This window comes from Lissotriton vulgaris, chromosome 6 (assembly GCF_964263255.1).
Source record: "Lissotriton vulgaris chromosome 6, aLisVul1.2, whole genome shotgun sequence".
NCBI lineage: Eukaryota > Metazoa > Chordata > Amphibia > Caudata > Salamandridae > Lissotriton > Lissotriton vulgaris.
In genome coordinates, this window is record NC_141694.1 from 1,155,016,795 (window position 1) to 1,155,038,002 (window position 21,208).

The following is a 21,208-nucleotide window of genomic DNA, read 5'->3' on the forward strand; positions in this document are numbered from 1 at the left end:
ACAAAGAACTACAAAAGACTCACGTGATTCACGCACAGAGTCTTCGACGTGATGGCGTTCACGTTGCAGGGAATTCATTGGCTAATACAGCCATAGCGGAAGCAACTAAACCGGCTTCCGTAGCCACAAAATGCGTGCAGAAAAATACATAGACGGGGAAACCATGCTGGCAGTAAAAACGACCATAAAAGGCGACTGTGCAGCACTGCCCGTGAACTATCCACTCAATTATGCATACGTAATCGATGCAAACTCCGTTCCTTTTGCTCGAATCCCTGGAGTGGGGGACAGAGTAATTCCAAACAGGAGCAAGAGGGGCTTCCTCTTACTGGAAGCACACATGGGGTTGGGTCTGAGACACCAAACAATCAAGGTTTCTCTGAAAGAATTACAATCAGAGTACTGGTGGCCAGGAATGAGTATAGATATTCAATGTTTTGCTCAAAATTGTGAAAACTGCAACAGAGATCGCAGTAATGAACAGGCCAGTGTAGTTTCAGGATCCCTGCTAGACAGCATAAGGCGGTCTATCTGCGCAATTAAAGAAGAGAAGCGCGTCCCATTGTACACAGTTAAGGCTAAACACACTTAAAAATGTAGCCTCCCACGCTCGGCTGACGCCTAGAACTGTTGTAAAAGATTTGCGAGTCAATATCGGCATATACGCAATTACCACTTATTGTTATGTTCCTGAACCTGGGTAGCCAGCCAGCTTTTACTCTGGCTGTTATTCCCGGATGAGGCCTCTGCTCTAAGACTTTATGCACTACAGTGCTCTTCCAAGACATGCCCAGATGATGTGCATTATGTTAGCTTAGCGTATATGTCTTCAAGACCTTCATGAGTCCTGATCCCCTTGAATTCCTGAGCAGTAAATCTTCAAAATAAAATACATGCTGTTTCCTGTGGGTAACTGACAATTCTTTTCTGTCCATAGCATGTGTTGCTGTAGATACGCATGTCTTGTAAACTCCTCCTATCTAGTGTTTGGTCTGGACATTGCAGGGTTGTTTATCTATGAAGTTTCGATCACCTTGGGTGGAGTGACTCCTCGCTTGGCCCAAAATGTACATGGGCTTTAGATCCACCCTTGAATTTGTTTTTTCCGCCATATGGTTCGGGCAGGAAAAGCAGGCTTCCAATACTGTTGTTTTTCTGTCTGTACGCCATCAGGCCCTGCATCATGTCATCACTTTTGGGAACCAATAATTTATCAAAACCATATTTAATCATCATTCGAATACATTCGAACTACCAAGTTGAAAATATTGAGGACTCTGCTTTAGAGAACGTGGGCAGATGGAGCAGACTCCCTTTCTTTTCTGCCCACTTTGTAACTTGAAGAATCTCTGGTCAGATCAGCATGTGGTTTTTAATTTCTCCTTTCTCTAAATCACCAGGAGTCGGAGTGCACGTTATGTCAGACCTTTTGATGAAAAAAGACTTTAACATATAGAAGAGAAAGACACTGGGCACATTCCAGGATGCAGGATCAGGAAGCGCAAGTTATTTTCGGGGGAACAGACCCTCTTAACATTGAGGTACAAGTGCTGGGTCCATCCAAGTCACAAGACATCACAAAATCATGAAGTTCCGAGATGGACTCATCAGAGGCTTCTGATGAAGAACTGGAACATTTCGATCTGAAGAAGTCAGCACCACCTGGGCAGAAGGCAGCAAGTTCCATGAGTACTGATCCTGTTCTTGAGGACAAAATACACCAAAAACAACATAATGTCGAAGAGGAGCACCATTCCCAAAAAAGATGAGAAGACGTGTGGGCCCACAGTCGTCTTCAAGCCCCAGTCAGAGCCAAGATAAACATTGGAGCTGAGAGAGGTGACCAAAATCCCCCTCTTTTTGGAAACTCCTGTGAAACATAAGGCTTCAGTGTTGACTACGAACCCAAAAGTTTGAAGCTGAAACCACCACGTTCTGAGCCAAAATCAAGTGAGATTTCGACTCCAGTTTTGGAGACTTCAGAGTCACCAATTTTAGAAAGACTAGCTGATGAGCTCGACACTTTCCAAAATAAACTTTTTATTCAACGTGATATGGGGAAAATTCTTACAAAACCAGCACAAAGACTACTGGTGCACATGCTTCCTCCCATTCCTCAGAAAAAAATTCTAATTTGAGGAAAAATTGGACATCTCCACAACCTGGACACTAAAAGAAAAAGAGAGCATTCCGCGTTTACTCAGCATGAAGACAACCACCATGCTCCACTAGTTGCACACTTGCCAGCACTTTCACCAGCACCACTACCATTAACTCTCTTTCCTCCTTCACAATTCCCAGAGTGATCTGTTCACTCAGATCCAACTAGTCCATATGAGAACATACCCATACGCCAATCCATCTGTTGAAGACGACGACCCTTAGAAGGACTGCTATACAGGTTCTCCAGAGGATCACGATACTAAGTCTTATATGGTGAAACCATCTCTCCCGGACGATACAACAGCATACCATGCTGTTATTCAGAGTGGTTTGTTCCCACAATTTCTCTGCACGTTGTGGAAGTGGAAGACTATTTTCTTGTAGAGACCTTCTCAAAAACTGAGCGTAGTTCAGTTTTTACCAATGCTAAAGGGGATGATGAAATCAGCTCTTGATAATTTTAAACATCCTACCAGTGCCTGGCTAGCTACTCCACAAATAGAAAAAAATATAAGGCATGCCTTGATGATCCCATTTACACAATGTCTCAGGTTCCATCAGACTTGTAGTTCATATGGCTAAAAAGAGGTCATCTGTGCAAACAACAAAAAATGCCAGAATTGCTGATAAAGAAAACAAAAGCATAGATACAGCAGGGAAAAGAGTTGGCTTAGGTGCTTCAGCTCACTGGTATATTGCAAATTCAGTTGCCTTATTATCATGATAAAACAGATTCCTTTGTGAAGACATGTAAACACTTATACAATGTTTACCATAAGCATAAAGGCAGCAGGGTGAAGATGTAGTTGCGAGGGGAAAAATTAATCTTGCATTGAAACATTTGTTGCGCACTTGTTGCAGCTGACACTACTTCTAGGGTATAAACTCCAGTATGCTGCTTTGCAGACATGCATGGCTGAGAGTATCAGCATTTAAACCTGAGCCGCAACAATACTTTCTAAATAATCCGATTGATAGGGACCATCTTTTCGAGCCCCAGGTGGACGAAATGTTAGAAAAGAATGAAAAAGGACACAGAAATAGCAAATTCAGTGAGTGCACACTACGAACATCTTAGGCCCCTCCAAGAAGTTTACCCAAATCAGGGCAAATATCGCAAACACAAATATTTCATAGACAACATACCTTTCCGGACCCCCCCCCCCCCCCCACCCCCTCACAGCTGGGGGTATTCAAAGATAAGTTAGATAGGTAATGGTAAAGGTGCATCCCCCAAGGAAAGCACAACCACCAAGTATTGACTGTCCCAGCCCCACCAAAAGGATATAAAACCAGTAGGGGGAGATAATATTTTCATCCATTCTGGGACGAAATCACGTCAGATCAGAGTGTCGTCCAATAGGCTATTGTCTTGAATTCCACACCAACCCACCCAACATACCTCAAATAACAAGGGTTACAGCCAACAATGTCTTGCCCTACTACAAGAGGAAGTTCAAGCTCTCCTTCTAAAAGCTGCTATAGAAATAGTTCCTCCTCTAGAAAGAGGACAGGGTGTACACTCAATGTATTTCCCCGTTCCAAAAAAGGATGGAACACTGCAACCTATATTATATCTCAGAAAATGTAATCATGTCAAAGCATTTCCATATGACACTACTACAGGACATCACCCCACTGCTTTGCAAAGGAGACTTTGACTTCGTTAGACCTCAGAATCATATTTTCATATCCCAATTCATCCTGCACATCACTCATTTTAGATTTTTAACATTTGTGGTAATTGGACAACACTATGAATTAAAAGTTAACTCCTGTGGGATAACAGGGTCAAAATGTTTGGCACTGGTTGCAGCACACCTCGGGAGAGAGGGCATCCATATTCCCTTATCTAGATAACTGGCTGATCAAGAGCAGCAGCAAGCAAAAATGTCTTTCACACTCTCAAATGGCTCTACATTTAAAACACGAATCAGGGTTCTCAATCATTGTGACAAAATCTCAGTGTAGCAAAGTGCACCTTTTTGCATGGTTGTCCCAACATTTTGACAAATTCTTGATGAACTTTGACTGAGTTTGCTCTGCACTCCTGTCACTCAGGTACCCAGGGCCTATGTTCTTTCCCTAAACTTTAATGTTGCAAAACCCAATTGGCAACTCTTTGGCCACATGTAAGTCCCTTGTTAAAGGTACCTTAGGCATCAAGGGCACTGTGACCAGGGGAGACCTCTAAGGGCTGCATGACTTATTGTGCCACCCTTAGAGGCCCTGTACCTTTATAGACACACACACACACACACAGACACACAATTTCAATGCAGGCTGCGTGATTTGCTGCAGAACTAAGTGAAGAGTCGACATGCAACACATCCCTGTGTGCCATGCCTACAACCCACTACCCTTGCCTAGGTAAGCCACCCCTCTATCTGGGTGCACTATACCAGTGGCGAGGTTACAGGTGCATCAGCCCCTACAGTGTCTTAGTCAATTCTTAGACATTCTAAGTGCAGTAATGCCGTAATGTCATTATGAATTCCCCAGCACCATAATGGCTTTTTCTGAAAACTGGGAAGTTTGTTATCAACCTTCTCAGCACATTAAACCCACACTGATGCCCATGTGGGATTTAATGGAATATACACTCAGAGGGCATCTTAGAGAACAATGACCTATCTCTAGAGTCCTGGCTGAGTGGCTGCTCTCCAGCTGCCACCACCAGACATGTTTCTGGACCCCTTGGTCGAAAGCCTGCCACTCTTGGGGTCTTGAAATAATGCACCTCCTGGGATGAGATGCCAAGCCTCCTCCCCCAGGATGGGCAGGGTCCACAAAGGTGAAGCTTCAAAGGCTTGCTGCCTTTGTTAGCTACCCCAGCCATTTGCTGCTCCCAGCAACTGGCCCCCACCGGCTTTGACCCCCACTTTGGGCGGGAGAATCGTCTGGAAAACCAAGTTAGGAGGAGAGGTATGCCTACCTTTGCCTACCCCACCTCTCAGGTCGGGAAGGCGAGGGGAAGCACAACTCTCAGATGGTGGGACCAAGCCAACCACTGTGAGGCGTATGTCCCCCTCCCACTGGAGGGTGGCATAATAGGGGGTGTACCCACCCCAAGGAAGGGACCCATTGTCCCAACCTGTACCAACGTGTAACACCCCTAAATGTGGTACATAGGGGCAACCCTGAACCTGGCCTCCTCAGACAAAAAGAGAGTAGAAGAAGGACCGAAGAAGCTGTGCTGAACTAAGAAGAGGAGGATACCCACGGACTTTCACCGAGCCTTACCGGCCTTTCCCAACCTCGAACCCGCTACATCAAAATCCCGGCATGTTCTTCAGCCAGCAGCCCCCAAGAACCCGGAGGACCTGCCCTGCCCTGCCTTCCCAAACAAAGACTTTGTCTCCCGTGAGCACTGGATTTGCTCACATACTGTCTCTGGCTCCGGCCAAAATCCACGCTGCTGCACTACTCTGCCTCCAACGCCCAAGGCCCAAGTTTGAGTTGGATTATGCAAACACAACAGGTGATGGACCGAATGTGGATCAATGTCACACACTCACCCCAGTCCAAAGATCTGGGCCTAAATCCATTGTTTTTTTGCACTCCACACCACCCTGGGTTAGACAATGGCGATATGCAAATCAGCTCTGACCCTGTGCCCCATGGGAACAGTCCAGTCCGAACTACAAAAGCCATGTCCTTCCCAGAACGGAATCAAGCATCCGAGGACCGGACCGGTTTCGAGGTAACACCTCTCATCAGCCCGGCTAGCTTGACTCCAGTGGTGTGGAGTGCCTGGGACCCACGTCTGGGCATCCCCAGCGCACTTAGGGCGGAATATGCAAACACAAGTTTGAGTTGCCCAACACCAGGAGCAGGTCTCTCCGGTGATCCTGCCCTGAGATCGAGTGATCTCTGACCTGCCTTGAATCTCCAGTCGACGCCTGCAGCCCCTTTCTGGAGAAACCCCCATCCACAACCGAAACTGGTAAGAAAAACCCAACGCCTCAAGATTCCCTTCCACCTGACGTCCTGCAGCCTTGGGTGGCCCAACTAACAATGTCCCAGCATCTCCAGTTATCCCAACTTACCTCTCTTACTGGTGGTCGCCTCCAGAAGATTTTCGTCCCGGAGCTTGCAGTGTTTATTGCAACCAGAGAATCCCCATTGAAACCAACAGGGCACCCAACGCCAAACCAGCACCTTGCACCCAGCCGCCTCTGTGCCGCTGTGTGTGCACTTTTTGTGCAAAAACAAATTCCCCTTTTCCCTGAGCCTAACACCAGGAGCTTTGCTCCCACAACCTTTGGCCTTCTCGTGAGCAGCCCCCAACTGTCGATCCCCTATCTCCCGCTGGATAGCATTGGGCCTCAGCACGCCGCACCCAGCCGCCCTAGTGCCGCTGAGGGTGTTTCAAGAGTGCATTCTCGACCCTGGGGGAACCCTGGTTCTAACCCCAGAAACCCAACTACCACAACAAAGTAACTTACCTGTAAACAGATAGCAGCATTGACTGCTTTTCTTTGAAAATTATTTTAAGTGTGGAGAAACTGCATATCTGCAAAAAGTGAATTACTCACCTTTTGTCTAGGAAATGTCTCAGTGTGATATCTAGGCATATCACACTGATTAGCAAAAGTAACTTAAAAAGTAATCTAAGAAGTTACGTGTACTGTAATCTACAAAGTAACTGTAAAGTGTTCCTGATTATTGACTTACCTGTTAATCAACCAACTGCATTTGAACCTGCATTTAACTGTAATTGACTGCATAAATATTGCAAAGTATTGCAAGCCTGGCTTGGTTTCAGAAAAAAAATAACTAAATAATATTTTTGATACAAACAAGATTGGTCTGAGTTCAGTCTTTGAGTGTGTGACATCCTTTCTTGCCATAGTCTGTAAAAATAAATGCTTAACAATACCCTCTGATAAAGCCTTACTGCCCGCCTGCACTACCACATATATAGAGTAAGGTATTATCTACTTTTACCTCTGCCTAACTTTGGGATTCCCCTGGACTCTGTGCATACTATTCCTTACTTTGGTATACTATATACAGAGCCACCTTCCTACACTCACCTCAATAGATCCAACCATTTCTAGGATCAATACAGAATACAGTCATGGTTCAGCATACCCCAACAACCAGAGGGTGATGACATTTCAATAGCTGCTGCCTCTTTTTCAGGCTACTCCATCCAATATAAGTAAAAACTAAGAGCCTACTTGGAATGATGGCAAAATGTATAGCAATTGTGCCATAAACCAGATTACACATTCGCCCTCTACAGCAATGTTTTGTGTGGCAGTGGTCACAAGCTTAGGGTCATCTCGATGATCTAGTGTGGATGTAACGAAGTGGGTTCAGCCCATGTAATCTGGCTATATGTTTTGCTTTTTGATGAGCATTTGATGTGGGCATCACTGCACATGTTCAAAAATCATTACTGCCAGGACAATCATGTCCATCGTGCAGGCACTTTGCCCGTTCGGCCCTGTAGTATTTTTTGGTCTAATCGTGTTTGCAGACTTACTCTGGTGAGGTATTGCTTGGTCATCTATTCCAAGGTTAGGAATGTGCATCTAGAAGTCTCTATCATATGAACAAGTTACTTAGTAACTCCTTATCTTGTAGAGACTCTATCTAGCCACAGATTTCTTACCGCCCCTCCCATCTTCCCCGCTTTGCGAACCGGTAAAGGTGTAAGGGACACAATTTTCAGGTTCTTAGTCTTTTCTATTCCAGTGGTCAATCCTCCTCGTGGCTCTGCGTTCCTGTCGTGGAAAGTCACAAAAGATTCTGATGAAAGCGCACCAAGGTGGTACCTTTATAGGTACAGCCTGTGTAATTTCCAGCTTGGATCACTATGCCGAGCCGAACTACGCCACCTGCCGGTGAGCAAGAGTACTGATCGAAAATCTTCTGTTTTCAGTTTGACACCTAGGGATATTCTTAGGTAACGAATCTGCATATAGATAGTCTCTACCTGATAAGGAGTTACTGAAGGTAAGTAACTTGTTCAATTGTTTATATATTACTTTATTACTTTGTGTATTCATAATCTATATCTAAATAGATCTGTTTATTTATTGATTTAACTTGTTTGTTAGTTTGTTTACAGGATAGCGTTCTAGCATTCTGGAAACATGGAATGCAAGGGAGAAGTTTTCGTTCAAATGAGGTGAGTGATGACTGTCTGCACATTTTGTGTTTTCATGATGTAAAATGAAAATGTTTCTGAGGGACACTTCTACCTACAGATTCCTCAGCTGTAAACTGATCCAGGCATCAGACTGAATCCTGAATCTTCAAAACTGACCCTCTTAACTTTTATGGTGATGCTGATTGTGGTGTAGAAAACCCATATGAAGTGCCTGGTTTATGCTCTGCTAGTGGGTTAAACACCTGCTCCGAAATTGACACAGATTTTTTAAATGGACCTCCAACCCCTCTTCAATCAGTCATCTGGAAGCTGCTGAGTTACTGGACTTGACGCTACCACCATCGATGTCAAGACCAGTGTCCTCACTGAAGTGCCGCTCCCTGCGACTCTGACATCTGAGACATTACTGTCCTTCAACAAGGCCTTGACGAAACCCGCCATGGCAGCATGTAAGAAACCCTCTTCAGCGCTAGCTATCAGTAGGTTAATGACCAGACGCTATTGTCTGGCTCCAAAAGACCCAGCTTTTCTGTCTGCCCACCCTTCCCTAGAGAGATTGGTAACCTAAGCTTTGTGCACCTCAAGCCAGTTGCAGAGATCATTCCCACTATTCCCTTCAGACATATCGGGCATTGGTGATTGATTCTAATAGGGACTAGAAAAGGCTGCCCACTTGCCCTCTCCTTTTTGCTCTTCAGGTTAATCCCATGGCTATTCGACGAGGCAAGATAGAAAGTGTGTTGTGGGGCATCCCACTAGGTGACAGAGCATATTCAATTATCCTATATACAGAAGCTATTCTTGTGTAAAATGGTAAAGATGCGACTATGGTACACTTAACTTTTGCTGCAGTTTTGGGCCTGAGGGTCAGCTGGCACAAATCATGCTTGTTTTCTCTTGTTCCTGATACCATGGAGGTGCATGTACTCATTGGAGGAGAAACACAGCAGTGTCAGGGAAACACTTTTTAATTACTTGGGTATAAACCTTTTAAAACCATGGACAGAACTTGATGGATGGTAGTGTCACCAGGATAATGACAACATCCACATAGCCTTTTGGAAACACTGCAGCTATAAGTAATGGGTCAAGTAACACTGTCAAAAATGGTCATGCTCTTTTGGCTGCAACATTACTTTTGCAATTACCACTATACCTCCAGGTAAAATCTTTTCATGGCTTAGACGCCCTGTTGAGAGAATTTATTTGGTGTGGTAGGCTCTGCTGAGTGGCACTAGCAGCATTGCAGCTTCCGATGCAGATGAACTGGGCGGGCTGAGAACCTCAAACTTTGAGTGCTACTACTTTGTGGCCCAACCACATTGGGTGTATTACTGGCTATCCAGTAATCAGCTGGATGGCACAGCCTTATTGGCAGCTGCATGGAGTTTAACAGAGATGATATGACTCTTAACTGGTAAAAATAAGACTATTACCCCTAATTCCTTCTCTTATGCATAGCACATTGTTGCTTTCAGTGAATTCTGCGTATCATGACTGGTGTTATCCCATATGCAGCCTGCAATTCCCCTTTCGAGTCTCATGGGAAATGCATGTGCCCAGATACCCTAAGATCCTAAAATCTGGGCAACAGCAGGGTATACAAGTACGGGGTGATTTCTTTCAAGAGGGTCAACTCTTGTCCTTTTACGTTTTAGTAGGCCAGGTTCTGATGGATACATCTGTCTGTGGATTACTCACCTTTTGAATTACTCCTATGTGCAGCATTCCACTGAAGCTTTTCTCCTCCGCACCCCCACATCGATGAGTACGTCACAATAGAACAGCTCAGCACGTGACTCCACTTGACGTCTTCAGAACCTTAGAAGACCTCGTCGGCGTGCTTACGTCAGTTCCCTTTTTTCCGTACCATCGAGGCATAACGTTTGTGTGAGCTGTGAACTCTACTGGTGCTCCTGTTGGCCCCATCGGTCTGTTGGCATTTTCCTTGGGAGGTTTGCCACCTCACTTTCCCCAGACACCTCTCATGCCTATCACTCCACGAAGTTGGCCTCTTCCGATGGCGAGATTTTCAACGATGGTGTAGTCCTTGAAGGGACGAGCTCCTCTAGATGGTTTATCCGTGTCGCCGTCCAGTTCTGAACTGGTGCAGACTCAACCGCCTTCGACTCCTGTTCCTGTGGACTTCCACTCAACGCTGATCCCAAATTCACCGGCGCCGCATCTGGCGCCGACGACGACGATTCTGAGGTTGAGATCTCGGAGAGGCTCAAAGGCAGTTGGAGGAAGACGAGTACCAGGAGGAACATGGAGGGGCTGAGGAAGGAGAGATTGTAGATCCTCACTTGGATTTTGAGGGTTTGCAAGAGGCTAGTGGCCTGGACACCTCTACTGATTGGGAGCTTTAATTACCAAAGGGCCTGCCAACACAGGAGGTGATCACATATGATGTGATCAGAAAGACTGCAGACCTCTTGGAGTTGTCTCTTCCTTCAGCAGAGTTAAGATCTAATATTTTTACGGAGGTACTTCATTCCTCTTCCTCTGTTTCAGAACCTTTGCTTCCCTTCAATGAAACTCTGACAGAGTCCAATCTGTAAGAGACATGTAAGTGATAGATTCCTTACCTTAGAATATCCCCAGGCATCCGACAGGATCCGGAAAGTTTTCACTAGCAGTACCTCTTCGCGTCAATAGTGACGTTGTGCGGCTCCGCGTCCGTCGCTGGCGTCGTAAGCGCCGAGATGACGTCACGGAGACTACTTAGGCGCCACCCAATCGCGCTGACATCAGTTCTTTCTTTTTCCGGGCTAGTAAGCGCAGATCCGGTTAGAGCACATACCTTAGTAAATTTTTGACTATCTTTTTGAGACTTTTTGTCTCCTGTCAGTTTGGGTATTCTCTGGTGCAGGTAGGGATGCCTGGGTTTAAGGCTTGTGTGGCCTGCCGTCGCTACATGCTGGTGGCGGACCCCCACGACGTCTGCCTCTACTGTCTAGAGAGAAATCACGACTACCGGTCCTGTCTGGACTGTCGGGCCATGGCCCAAAGGCCTTGAGAGAGCGACACCGGAAGCTGCAGGAGGTCCGGCACTCATCCCGGTACCGTTCACGGTCCAGGGGCCGCTCCAGGGAATGCTCGGGCCACCGTCATCTCTCCCCGGGCTCCAAGTCTTCACCCTCGGATTCGGGTAAGAGCCGACACAAAGAAAAGTCGGAGAAGCGTTGTCAATCTCTGACGTCCCCCTGTCAGTCCCCGGATGCAGAAGAGTGGGAGTCACGCGGCCTACCCACCTTATCCGGGTCCGTCGGTGACTCCAGCACAGGGCAAGAATTTCTTGCTACCATAGATCGCCTGTTCAGGCCTCGGGCTCCTGCTTGCGCGCCATTGGGCCCTGCGGTTCCATGTCAAGATCTTGTCGTGCTGTCGGCGCCACCGGCAGTTCCAGCTCCGGCGCCGCTGGCTCTGGCTTCAGCCCCAGCGCCACCCTTGGGTCCGCCTCTGTCGCCGCAGTGGATGCCATTTGTCCCACCCCTGCCCAGGTTCCAGGCCAATTTTGTTCCTACCTTTGATCCGCATTGGGACACTGTGCCGGTTCGAGCCCGCCGGTGCCGTTCCCAGTGCCGTTTGTTCCTTCCCCGGGCCCTGCCCTGCCAGCACGGTCTGCACCACATGCGGCGGAGGTGGAGGATAACCGGGAGGGGTCCGAGGACCCTCTTGCTCATCAGTGTGACTCTGAGCAGGACTGGGCGGACGATTTAGAGGATGCCGGTGACCTTAATGTCTCCTTGGACCCGGGGGTTTGCCTCTCCCCCGCCTACCATGGAGGAGGGCGCTTCTCACACAATGGTGCTCCGTCGTGCAGTTGAGGTCCTCAACCTTGATCTCCCTATGGTGGCCCTAAAAACTAATCCCGTCCCTGAGGTGCACTAGACGGCGTCCACTTCATCGGAGCCCCTGCTGCCATTTGAGGGCAGCCTCACTGATGCCTCGTTGGGCACTTGGTTACGGCCGGCCACGGGGGCCCCTGTGGATAAGAACGTCGCCAGGCGTCATCGCCCCGGCGCCAGGTAACCCTGCTTTTCTGACCACTCATCCTACGCCTGAGAGTCTGGTCATCCAAGCTTCGCCGTCCCACTGTGCCTTTCCCACGGCTCCGCCGGATAAGGACTCTAAGAAGCTGGAGCAGTTCGGCAAGCGGTTGTTCTCTTCGGTCAGCTTAGGGCTGCGGTCATTGAACACTGCATGCCTTTTGGGCCGCTATTCCCACACGGTGTGGGATACTGTTGCACAGGTGTTGCCTCAGTGTCCTGAAGAGATCCAAGCTATGCTCTCCCAGGCTGTTCCCGAGGGTAAGAATGCCACTAAGTTTGCCATTCGGTGTGGGCTGGACACCGCGGACTCTTTAGGGAGAGCAATCTCCACAACTGTGGCCCTGCATCGCCATGCCTGGCTGCGGTCCACTGGGTATTCGGGAGATGTCCAGAGTTCCTTCATGGACATGTTCCTTGATGGTAATCGCCTCTTTGTCGATAAGGCAGACAGTGCGCTGGAGCGTTTGAAGGACTCTCGGGCTACGGCATAGTCCTTGGGTCTCTCCACGTCACGCCAAGCCATGTCTACCTTTCGTTCCTTCTGTGGCCATGGAAGAGGCGTCCCTGCCTGCTCGTTCAGCCAGAAGCCTGCGCAGAACCAAAATCAGCGCAGGCGTGGTGGCCGCCGTGGCAGCACAGGGGGCCAGCGGGCAGGTCAGTCCACCTCCGCTCCCGCAGCATCCGCCTCAAGGCCTTACTAGTCCGAGCTTTAGGGTGCACTCCACGCATGTGGGAGGCAGGATTCAACATCACCTCCACCACTGGCGTTTGGTCATGTTGGACAAGTGGGTGCTGCAAATTGTCCGAAGGGGTTACATCCTCCCCTTCGAGTCTACCCCCCCAGCCATGCCACCTCAGTTCCACCGCATGTCGGGGGATCTGTTTGCCCTGCTCCAGCAGGAAGTTACCGCCCTCCTGGCCAAGGGCATCATCGAGCACGTTCATGGGCCAGAAGTAGGACAAGTTTGTTATTCCCACTACTTTCTGATTCCCAAGAACAACAAAGGGGGCTTGCGTTCCATTTTGGACCTCATGAACGTCCATCGCTTCCTCCGGAAGGAGAAGTTCAAGATGTTGACTCTGGCTCAGGTCCTGGCTTCTATCGACCCTGAAGACTGGATGCTAGCGTTGGGCTTGCAGGACGCATATTTTCACATCCTCGTCCTGCCGGCCCACCAACTCTACCTGCGGTTCAAGGTAGGCCCGGAGCATTTTCAGTTTTCCGCGCTCCCCTTCGGCCTTACCAGCGCCCCTCGGTTGTTCACGAAGGTGATGGCGGTGGTCGCAACTCATCTGCGCAGGTCAGAGGTGTCAGTCTTCACCTACCTCGATGATTGGTTGTTGAAGGCGGGTTCGCCCCAAGCAGTCAGCCACCTTCAGACTACGGCCGACCTAAGCATCTGGTGGGGTTCTCCCTTCCCCAACCGGAGCACACAGTGGTGACGGATGCGTCCCTCCTGGGATGGGGGGTCAATTGGGAGAGGCGGAGATCAGAGGCCTCTGGTCTCCGGTGGAGTCCCGGCTCCATATCAACCTTTTGGAGCTTCGGGCGATCCGACTTGCACTGAAAACTTTCCTTGCCTCTGTCCGGGGAAGTGTAGTGCAGGTGTTCACGGACAATGCCAACGCCATGTGGTATTGCAACAAACAAGGCGGGGTGGGGTCGTGGACCCTATGTCAGGAGGCTCTGCGTCTCTGGACATGGCTGGAACATCAAGGCATTACCTTGGTGGTTCAACGCCTGGCAGGTTCTCTGAACACCAGGGCGGACGAAGTCAGCCGCCGGTGCATGATGGATCACGAATGGTGTCTGCACTCGGACGTGGCGCAAGGTCTCTATCAGCTGTGAGGAGAGCCTTGGTTAGATCTATTCGCCACCGAAGAGCACGTGCAATGTCATCAGTTCTGCACGTTGGAATTTCCAAGGCGGCACTCGCTCGGTGACGCTTTTCGTCACAAGTGGAGTTGTGGTCTATTGTACGCCTTTCCGCTTATACCACTTCTGCCCAGAGTGCTGAAGAAGATTCAGCGCGACCGGGCCCAAATTATTCTTGTGTCTCCGGATTGGGCACGTAGATACTGGTATACCGAGCTACTCAGCATGGCGATCGGAACCCTGATCCGACTGTCTCTTCGGGAGGATCTTCTGTCGCAGCAGCAGGGAACGGTCCTTCACCCGAACCTGTCCAGCCTCCAACTCCTTGCGTGGAGATTGAGCGGCGGCAGTTGACGTCTTTCGACCTGCCTCCCAAAGTCTGTAATGTTATCTTGGCAGCCAGGCGACCCTGAGGTTCCGTGACGGTTCCGTGACGACTTGAACCCGTGTTTTTAAGTTTGTCGGAAATACATAAAAATGGTATCAGTGAACCGCAAATGATCCATTTAGTATATCCTAGTGTTTTCGCTACGCTACGAGCAAGAGCACTCCTTCCATTGACATATTTCTGATATACCCACGGCATCCATCTTAGATCATGGCCGCCATTTTGTGTTTCCTTGCCCTCACATATGCAATAGCCTCTGATCACTTCATTCACTCCACTTTGATTAAGGACACGTAGCCGTAGCCGGAGATTCACCTCTTACATGACACGTGCACCTTAAACCAGATCACGCTGTAGCTGCATGATTCGACAAAGGCTGCCTCCTCTGCCCGAGGCCAGTCCTGCCAAACTGGTCTTCGTGTCCATTGTACCTGATCATGATTAGGCGGCCGAAGCCGGTAGCCTTGCCCATTTACAACCCACAAACATCTCTTATCCCGCTTTTCTATCTCCTGCACCTGGCTCTGTTTCTTTCTTTCTGAATCTTTATTAGGGGGAGGTAACGAACTTTACGATGAGGCGGTCCGGGTCCTGAATGCAATATTGACAGGGAATTGTGACAAACTAGTGGGAACCCCTCTTTTCGCAATGTTTGGCCTCAGATATTATCGACGGTTCCTGTGTAACACCAAATATTTATTGTTTTAGACACAAGGGTTTTGGGAATGTATTACATGTAAAGAATTTGCCCCTAGCATAAAAAACCGTATATAAGGAGCAGCCCTCTTTGTACAAATCGAACAGGCTCCTAGTCTCTGCCCGTGTGTAGATTCTGTGACTTCTGTGTCCCTGCAGTAATAAACCTTTGGTCTTTGACGCCACCATCGAGAAGCCCGTGTTTCTGTTCATTTGTGCACCAAGGCAGGTGGAACTCCGGGGTCTTCGGGTGTTGTACCCTGACACCTCTGGACGGAACCAAAAAGTCCAGAACTCCAATTGGCGCCCAACGTGGGGCGACGTCATTCGGTACCGGTCCAAAAGCCTGAAGAGTTCGAGAAGCTTCGTGTGAAGATTCCTGAGGGAGGCGCCCCACTTCATCGATCCCGGCATATCGCAAAAGTGGCCTGAAGTTCTCTTCCACGAGGGTTTCCCGTTCAGGACGGCTGCAGTGGGCCGTTGCCTTGACCGTCGCCCTGTCTTGGACCCGAAGTGGTGCAGTCCTTAGTACGGCGAAACGTGACGGGTTTCTCCTTGGTGACGTCTTCAGTGACTCAGTTAAGTATTTAGTGATAGCTAGCTGGTTACTTTTGTGAGGATTGTTAAAAATCCTTGATCGGTTCTTGGTTTGGTTTGGTTTTGTCAGATTATCACTGGTTGTTCTAGTTACGATAATCTATTTGGTTTAGTTTTGGGTATCGATACATCAGTTCGTTTTGGTAGGCCTAAGTTCTTGGTTCGAGTGCACATATTTGTTCCGTGTTTTGTTTGTTTTGTGTTCCGGACTGAAAATGGTAAGTCGGAAAATGTTGTCTTGTTTTGGTTGCAACCGTGACTCACGATTGGAGGACTCTTGTCTGGTTCCTCCGATTGGGACTCCCCTATATGATTTATATTGCAAATATGGCGTGGGTCCTATAACTTATAATGAGATATGGGTCCGCTATTGTAAGAAGGATGGTGTCCTTAGTTGGCCACTGCATGGTAGTTTTGAACAAGAGATTCTCGACAATTTAGAAGAGAAATTGTTCAAAAAGAAAGCCCGGCCGGCAATGTTTGATTCCTTCCGTTATTGGCGGAAAGAATCCAAACAGAGAGAAATGAGAAGGTTGAAGAAAGAGCAGAAAGAACAAGAAGAGTTAACTCTAGAACAAGCGACTAAACAGTTGCAGGCTAACGAGTGTGAGAAGGTCATAGATGTAGCCATTAGAGAGCATAACTTAGCGATTGACAAGTGCTATCCTGCCTTGCCATCAAAAATGGCTAAGATACTGGAGGACTCCGAAAACGATCCTCTGCTATCTTATCTGTTACGGTCGCCTCCACCGTATGCACAAGGTGCTACGACTCCACTCGTCCCGAATGTTCAATTGCCAGTTGCTGGACAACCTGGTGCTCCTGCTCCTATCCCTCAGAATCAAGTTCCTGTACTTCCAGTGGTGAATGTAAATGTTCCTACAGCTCCTCCTCTTCCTACACTGCCAACCCCTATACCTACCCCTGTACCTACTGCTCCAGAAACTATTTTCCTCGATACTCCTACTGCTTCCTCATCTATTCCTACCTCCACTGCATTCTCTATGTCTGCGAGTGTACTAACTCCACTTTCTGTTCGTCGAAGAATCACTGATTCGGTTACTAATATGCTGTCTCCTATATATAAAACTTTGATTAAGACTCCTACTCCTGACTCTGTTCAGAGACGGAGTCAGCTTCCAAGTACTGAGGAACGGGGAGTTTTAGATTCCACGGCTCTCAGATGGATTTCGAAGGGTAGAAGATATAGTACAAGAGATGTGTTAGAGACATTTATGCAGTGGGGAGAACCAACGCAACGATACGTCTTTGATGAGATGTGCTCGTTGTTACGTGAAGAGATAGAAGAAGACGATGTCGAATCAGATTTGGAAGATTTAATTAGGGTTCAAAAGGAGTTTGCTGCTGGAATGATAGTGGGTGAGAATATAAAGCAAGCGATGGAACTCATTTTAAGTTTTAGGAATGATCCATCTCTTCGTTCACCGAGAGATTTAGAGAAAGGTAAAGTGAAGCTAAGTCGCCAATATCCTATGAGGGAGGTTCCTCCAATTTGGCGCGAAGCTGTGCAAGCTGACGCACCGAATGGTGTTGTAGCTGCTCCAGCACAGTTCCAACGAGTGTGGATACACATTCCATGGAAGCGAGCAGAAGTGTTAGCAGTGAAACAGGCCTTGCCAGATCCGCGTAAGAATCCAGCCGGATATTACAAGGAATTAACACAGACAGTTGAGGCTTGTATAATGAACTTAGCCGACATTGATATGTTGTTTGGTAATGTAGTTCCGCAACCAGTGTGGGCTAAAATTCGTAGAGAGGATCATCAGGCTGCTTTAGGTGGTGATTGGGCAGCTATCACTGCAGCAGATAATCAACAAATAGGTGGTGCGAAACCTGAACCTTTGATCGCTAATCTGCCAGGTAGAATAATTGATCTAATGAAGACTCTGATGCCAGCATTGCGTGTTAATTGGGACAAGTTGTCAGCGTGTAGGCAAAAGAAAGACGAAAGTGTCTCGGACTTCTTCACGAGGTTCGAAGAGACTTTTGTGGATCATAGTGGTCAGGACATGAGTACAGAAGGAGGGCAAAGACTGTTTGTAGATAAATTTGTGCATAATTTGTTACCTGAATTATGCAATAAATTAAAAGACTCAGAAAGTGCGTGGGCTGTATCTACGACAGCGCAAATACTTGCGACTGCACAGTACTACGAAAATAGGGATAAAGAGGAAAAGGAGAAATCAGAAAAGAAAACGAAAGATTTAAAAACTAAAGTTCTTTTGCAGCAGGCGTATCCGCCTCGCGCGAATCAGACTAATACGCAGCAAAACTCATACCAAAGGACAGATTATAGTACATCAAGACCTCAATATCAATGGAATCAGTGCGCGTACTGCAAGAAAGAGGGTCACTATAAAAATGAATGTCCGATCTTAGCGCAAAATAATGCAGCAGCAGCTCAGAGAGGTCGTGGTGGTTTTGTGCAGAATTCTAGAGGACGAGGACGAGGTGCTATGCCTCCACAAACGAATGATCGTCCCTCCAATCACTTTGATCAGAGAAATGGACAATCTGTTCAGCAAAATAGATCTCAGCAATATCTTGTTGAAGATTATTGTGAAGTAGAAGAGGGTTTTCAACAAAATGGGTACTAGGACAGCCATGGACAGAGAGAGGGAGTAGTATCAGTTCCAGTGGATCAGAGTGGGCCTTATGTCGCAGTAGCAACATCAGGTGTAGTCGAACCGTTTCTGTTGGATACTGGTGCCGCAAAAAGTTCTATCATGCATGCGAAACTCCCTGGCGCACCTTTGTCTGGCTCAACAAATGTTTCCGTAGGTTTTTCAGGCGCCCCTGTGTACAACCCGATATCTGGTCCTTTGTCTATTTCTGTTGGACCGTGCCAATTGAAAGCACCCCTGATTTTGACTACAGGTTGTAATGAAAATCTGCTTGGTTTAGATTTGTTAAAACGACTATATGCGACATTGTACTGTTCTCCGGAAGGAGTACAGCTTACATTGGGTAAAAATATCACCTCTCCGATGTACTTGTCAATGGACGCACTCCCGCCGGAGCTACGTTCACTCCCTGATTCTCTTTGGGCGACTGGTCCTAATGATGTAGGTCTCCTAGAAATTCCACCGTATGTAGTAACTTTGAAAGCAAATGTGAAATTTCCAAGAATTCCCCAGTATAAAATATCGAGTGAAGGTGAGCGTGCACTTTTATTGATTGTGCAAGACTTGATTAAGAAGGGTGTAGTTGAGGAAACTAGAGGAAATGTCTGTAACAGTCCTGTCTTACCGATTCTGAAGCGAACTGACCCTACAAAACCTCCAGTTTATAGGTTTGTCATAGACCTTAGAGAAGTTAATAAGATTGTAATTCCGCAGTTTCCTGTAGTGCCAGACATTACTGCCTTGCTAACATTGATTCCCGCTACAGCCAATTGGTTCTCAGTCATCGACTTGAAGAATGCCTTCTTTAGCATTCCGATAGCCGAAGAAAGTAGGGATATTTTCGGCTTCTGTTTAGGAGGTCGAAGTTTCAGATTTAAACGCGCTCCACAAGGCTATTGTGAAAGTCCATCCATTTATAGTCAAGCTTTAAAAAGTCAGCTAGATTCCTTTGTCCTTCCTCCAGGTTCTGCCCTAGTACAGTACGTAGACGATCTTTTAGTGGCTGCCGATGACAAGGAAACTTGCAAAGCAGCTACAATTTCCCTATTGCATCATTTGTCTAATTTGAATCATAAGGTGTCTCCTTCCAAGATGCAATACTGCTGCCAAGAAGTAACCTACCTAGGTCACCTCTTGTCAAAGGAGGGAAGGAAGTTGACCCCAGAAAGAATAAAAGCCATTACGCAGATGAGTGTTCCACGCACACAGAGGGAAGTACGTGCCTTCCTAGGTATTACCTCTTACTGTAGGCAGTGGATCCCAAATTTTTCTCTTTTAGCAAAACCATTGGTAGCTTTGACTGGGAAAAATGTTTCGAGTCCGGTGCCATGGTCTGATGAATGTCAAGAGAGTTTTATTGAATTACGAAAAGCATTGTGTTCAGCTCCTGTATTAGGTACACCTGATTACAGCAAGCCATTCACGCTCTACGTTCACGAAAGAGAAGGTTGCGCGTTGAGTGTTCTGACACAGAAATTTGGTGATAAACAACGCCCTTGTGCGTATTTTTCATCAACATTAGATCCGGTAGCCAGAGCGTTACCTAGTTGTTTGAGGGCTACAGCGGCAGCTGCAGCTTCCATTCGACAATCTGCTGGTTTGGTGATGAACAATATGCTAGTGGTCATGGTTCCTCATGCAGTGGATACACTCATGAACCGAACGAAGACACAACACCTTACTAGTGCGAGATTATCTGGTTACGAGCTGACGTTATTAGCGAGTCATATTCAGATCAAAAGATGCAATGTATTGAATCCAGCAACATTGTTGCCGACTGATCAAGAGTCGAGTGATTCTGAGCCACATGACTGTTATTTCAAAACGGAGGAAGAGACAAAAGGTCGCATCGATTTGAAAGATACTCCCCTGTCCGACCCAGATGGTACGCTATATGTGGACGGGTCATGTTTTAAATTAGAGAATGGTGATGTGACTGCTGCCTACGCGGTAACGACTTTGAAGACGATTGTGGAGACTGCAAGAGTGAGTCAGAATTCTGCCCAAGCTGCAGAATTAATAGCTCTAACGAGAGCGTGTGTTTTAGCTAAGGGAAAGAGAGTGAATGTGTTTACAGATAGTCAGTACGCATTTGGCGTGGCCCATAGTTTTGGCCGGTTGTGGAGAGAAAGAGGTTTCATTACGTCCCATGGGACTAAGATCCAACATGGTCAGCTAGTTAACGACTTGTTGGAATCTCTAACCTTGCCGACTGAAGTTGCGATTGTGAAGTGCAGTGCTCATAAAGCAATCACGGATGATGTTGGTCGTGGGAATGCCTTTGCTGATGAAACTGCTAAACAGACAGCTAGAGACACGATGAGTAGAATGTACGTTGCTACGTCTGCAAGATGGATTGCTGAGTCTGGGATGTGTGAGGACACTATGGAAAGTGTGAAAGAGATTCAGAAAGAAGCGACTGAGGAAGAGAAACGTGTATGGAGAGAAAGTACGGGCAAGTTGGACTCGAATGGATGTTGGATTGATTTGACAGAACAGCAGCGTTGGATGTTGCCTGATGCATATGTGCTTGCAGTAGTGACGATGGCGCATGGAGTAGCGCATATAAGTTCTAAAGGGATATGTAAGATGTTGGCTCCGGTCTGGAAGAATGAGGGAATCAGTAAGTGTGCAGAGAAAGTGGTGAAAAATTGTATGGTGTGC

General features: G+C 47.4%; 1 protein-coding gene across 8 annotated transcripts in view; it reads left to right on the forward strand.

Annotated features, from left to right (window-relative positions):
- Positions 1 to 21,208, forward strand: part of MAP4K3 (mitogen-activated protein kinase kinase kinase kinase 3) — a 1,209,829-nt gene that overhangs the window by 1,044,649 nt on the left and 143,972 nt on the right. For all 8 annotated transcript variants that reach the window (XM_086927230.1, XM_086927231.1, XM_086927232.1 and 5 more), the window contains one exon: positions 8,235 to 8,305. In XM_086927230.1, the coding sequence (XP_086783356.1) occupies positions 8,235 to 8,305 (71 nt within the window). The remainder of the gene's footprint in view (positions 1 to 8,234; positions 8,306 to 21,208) is intronic.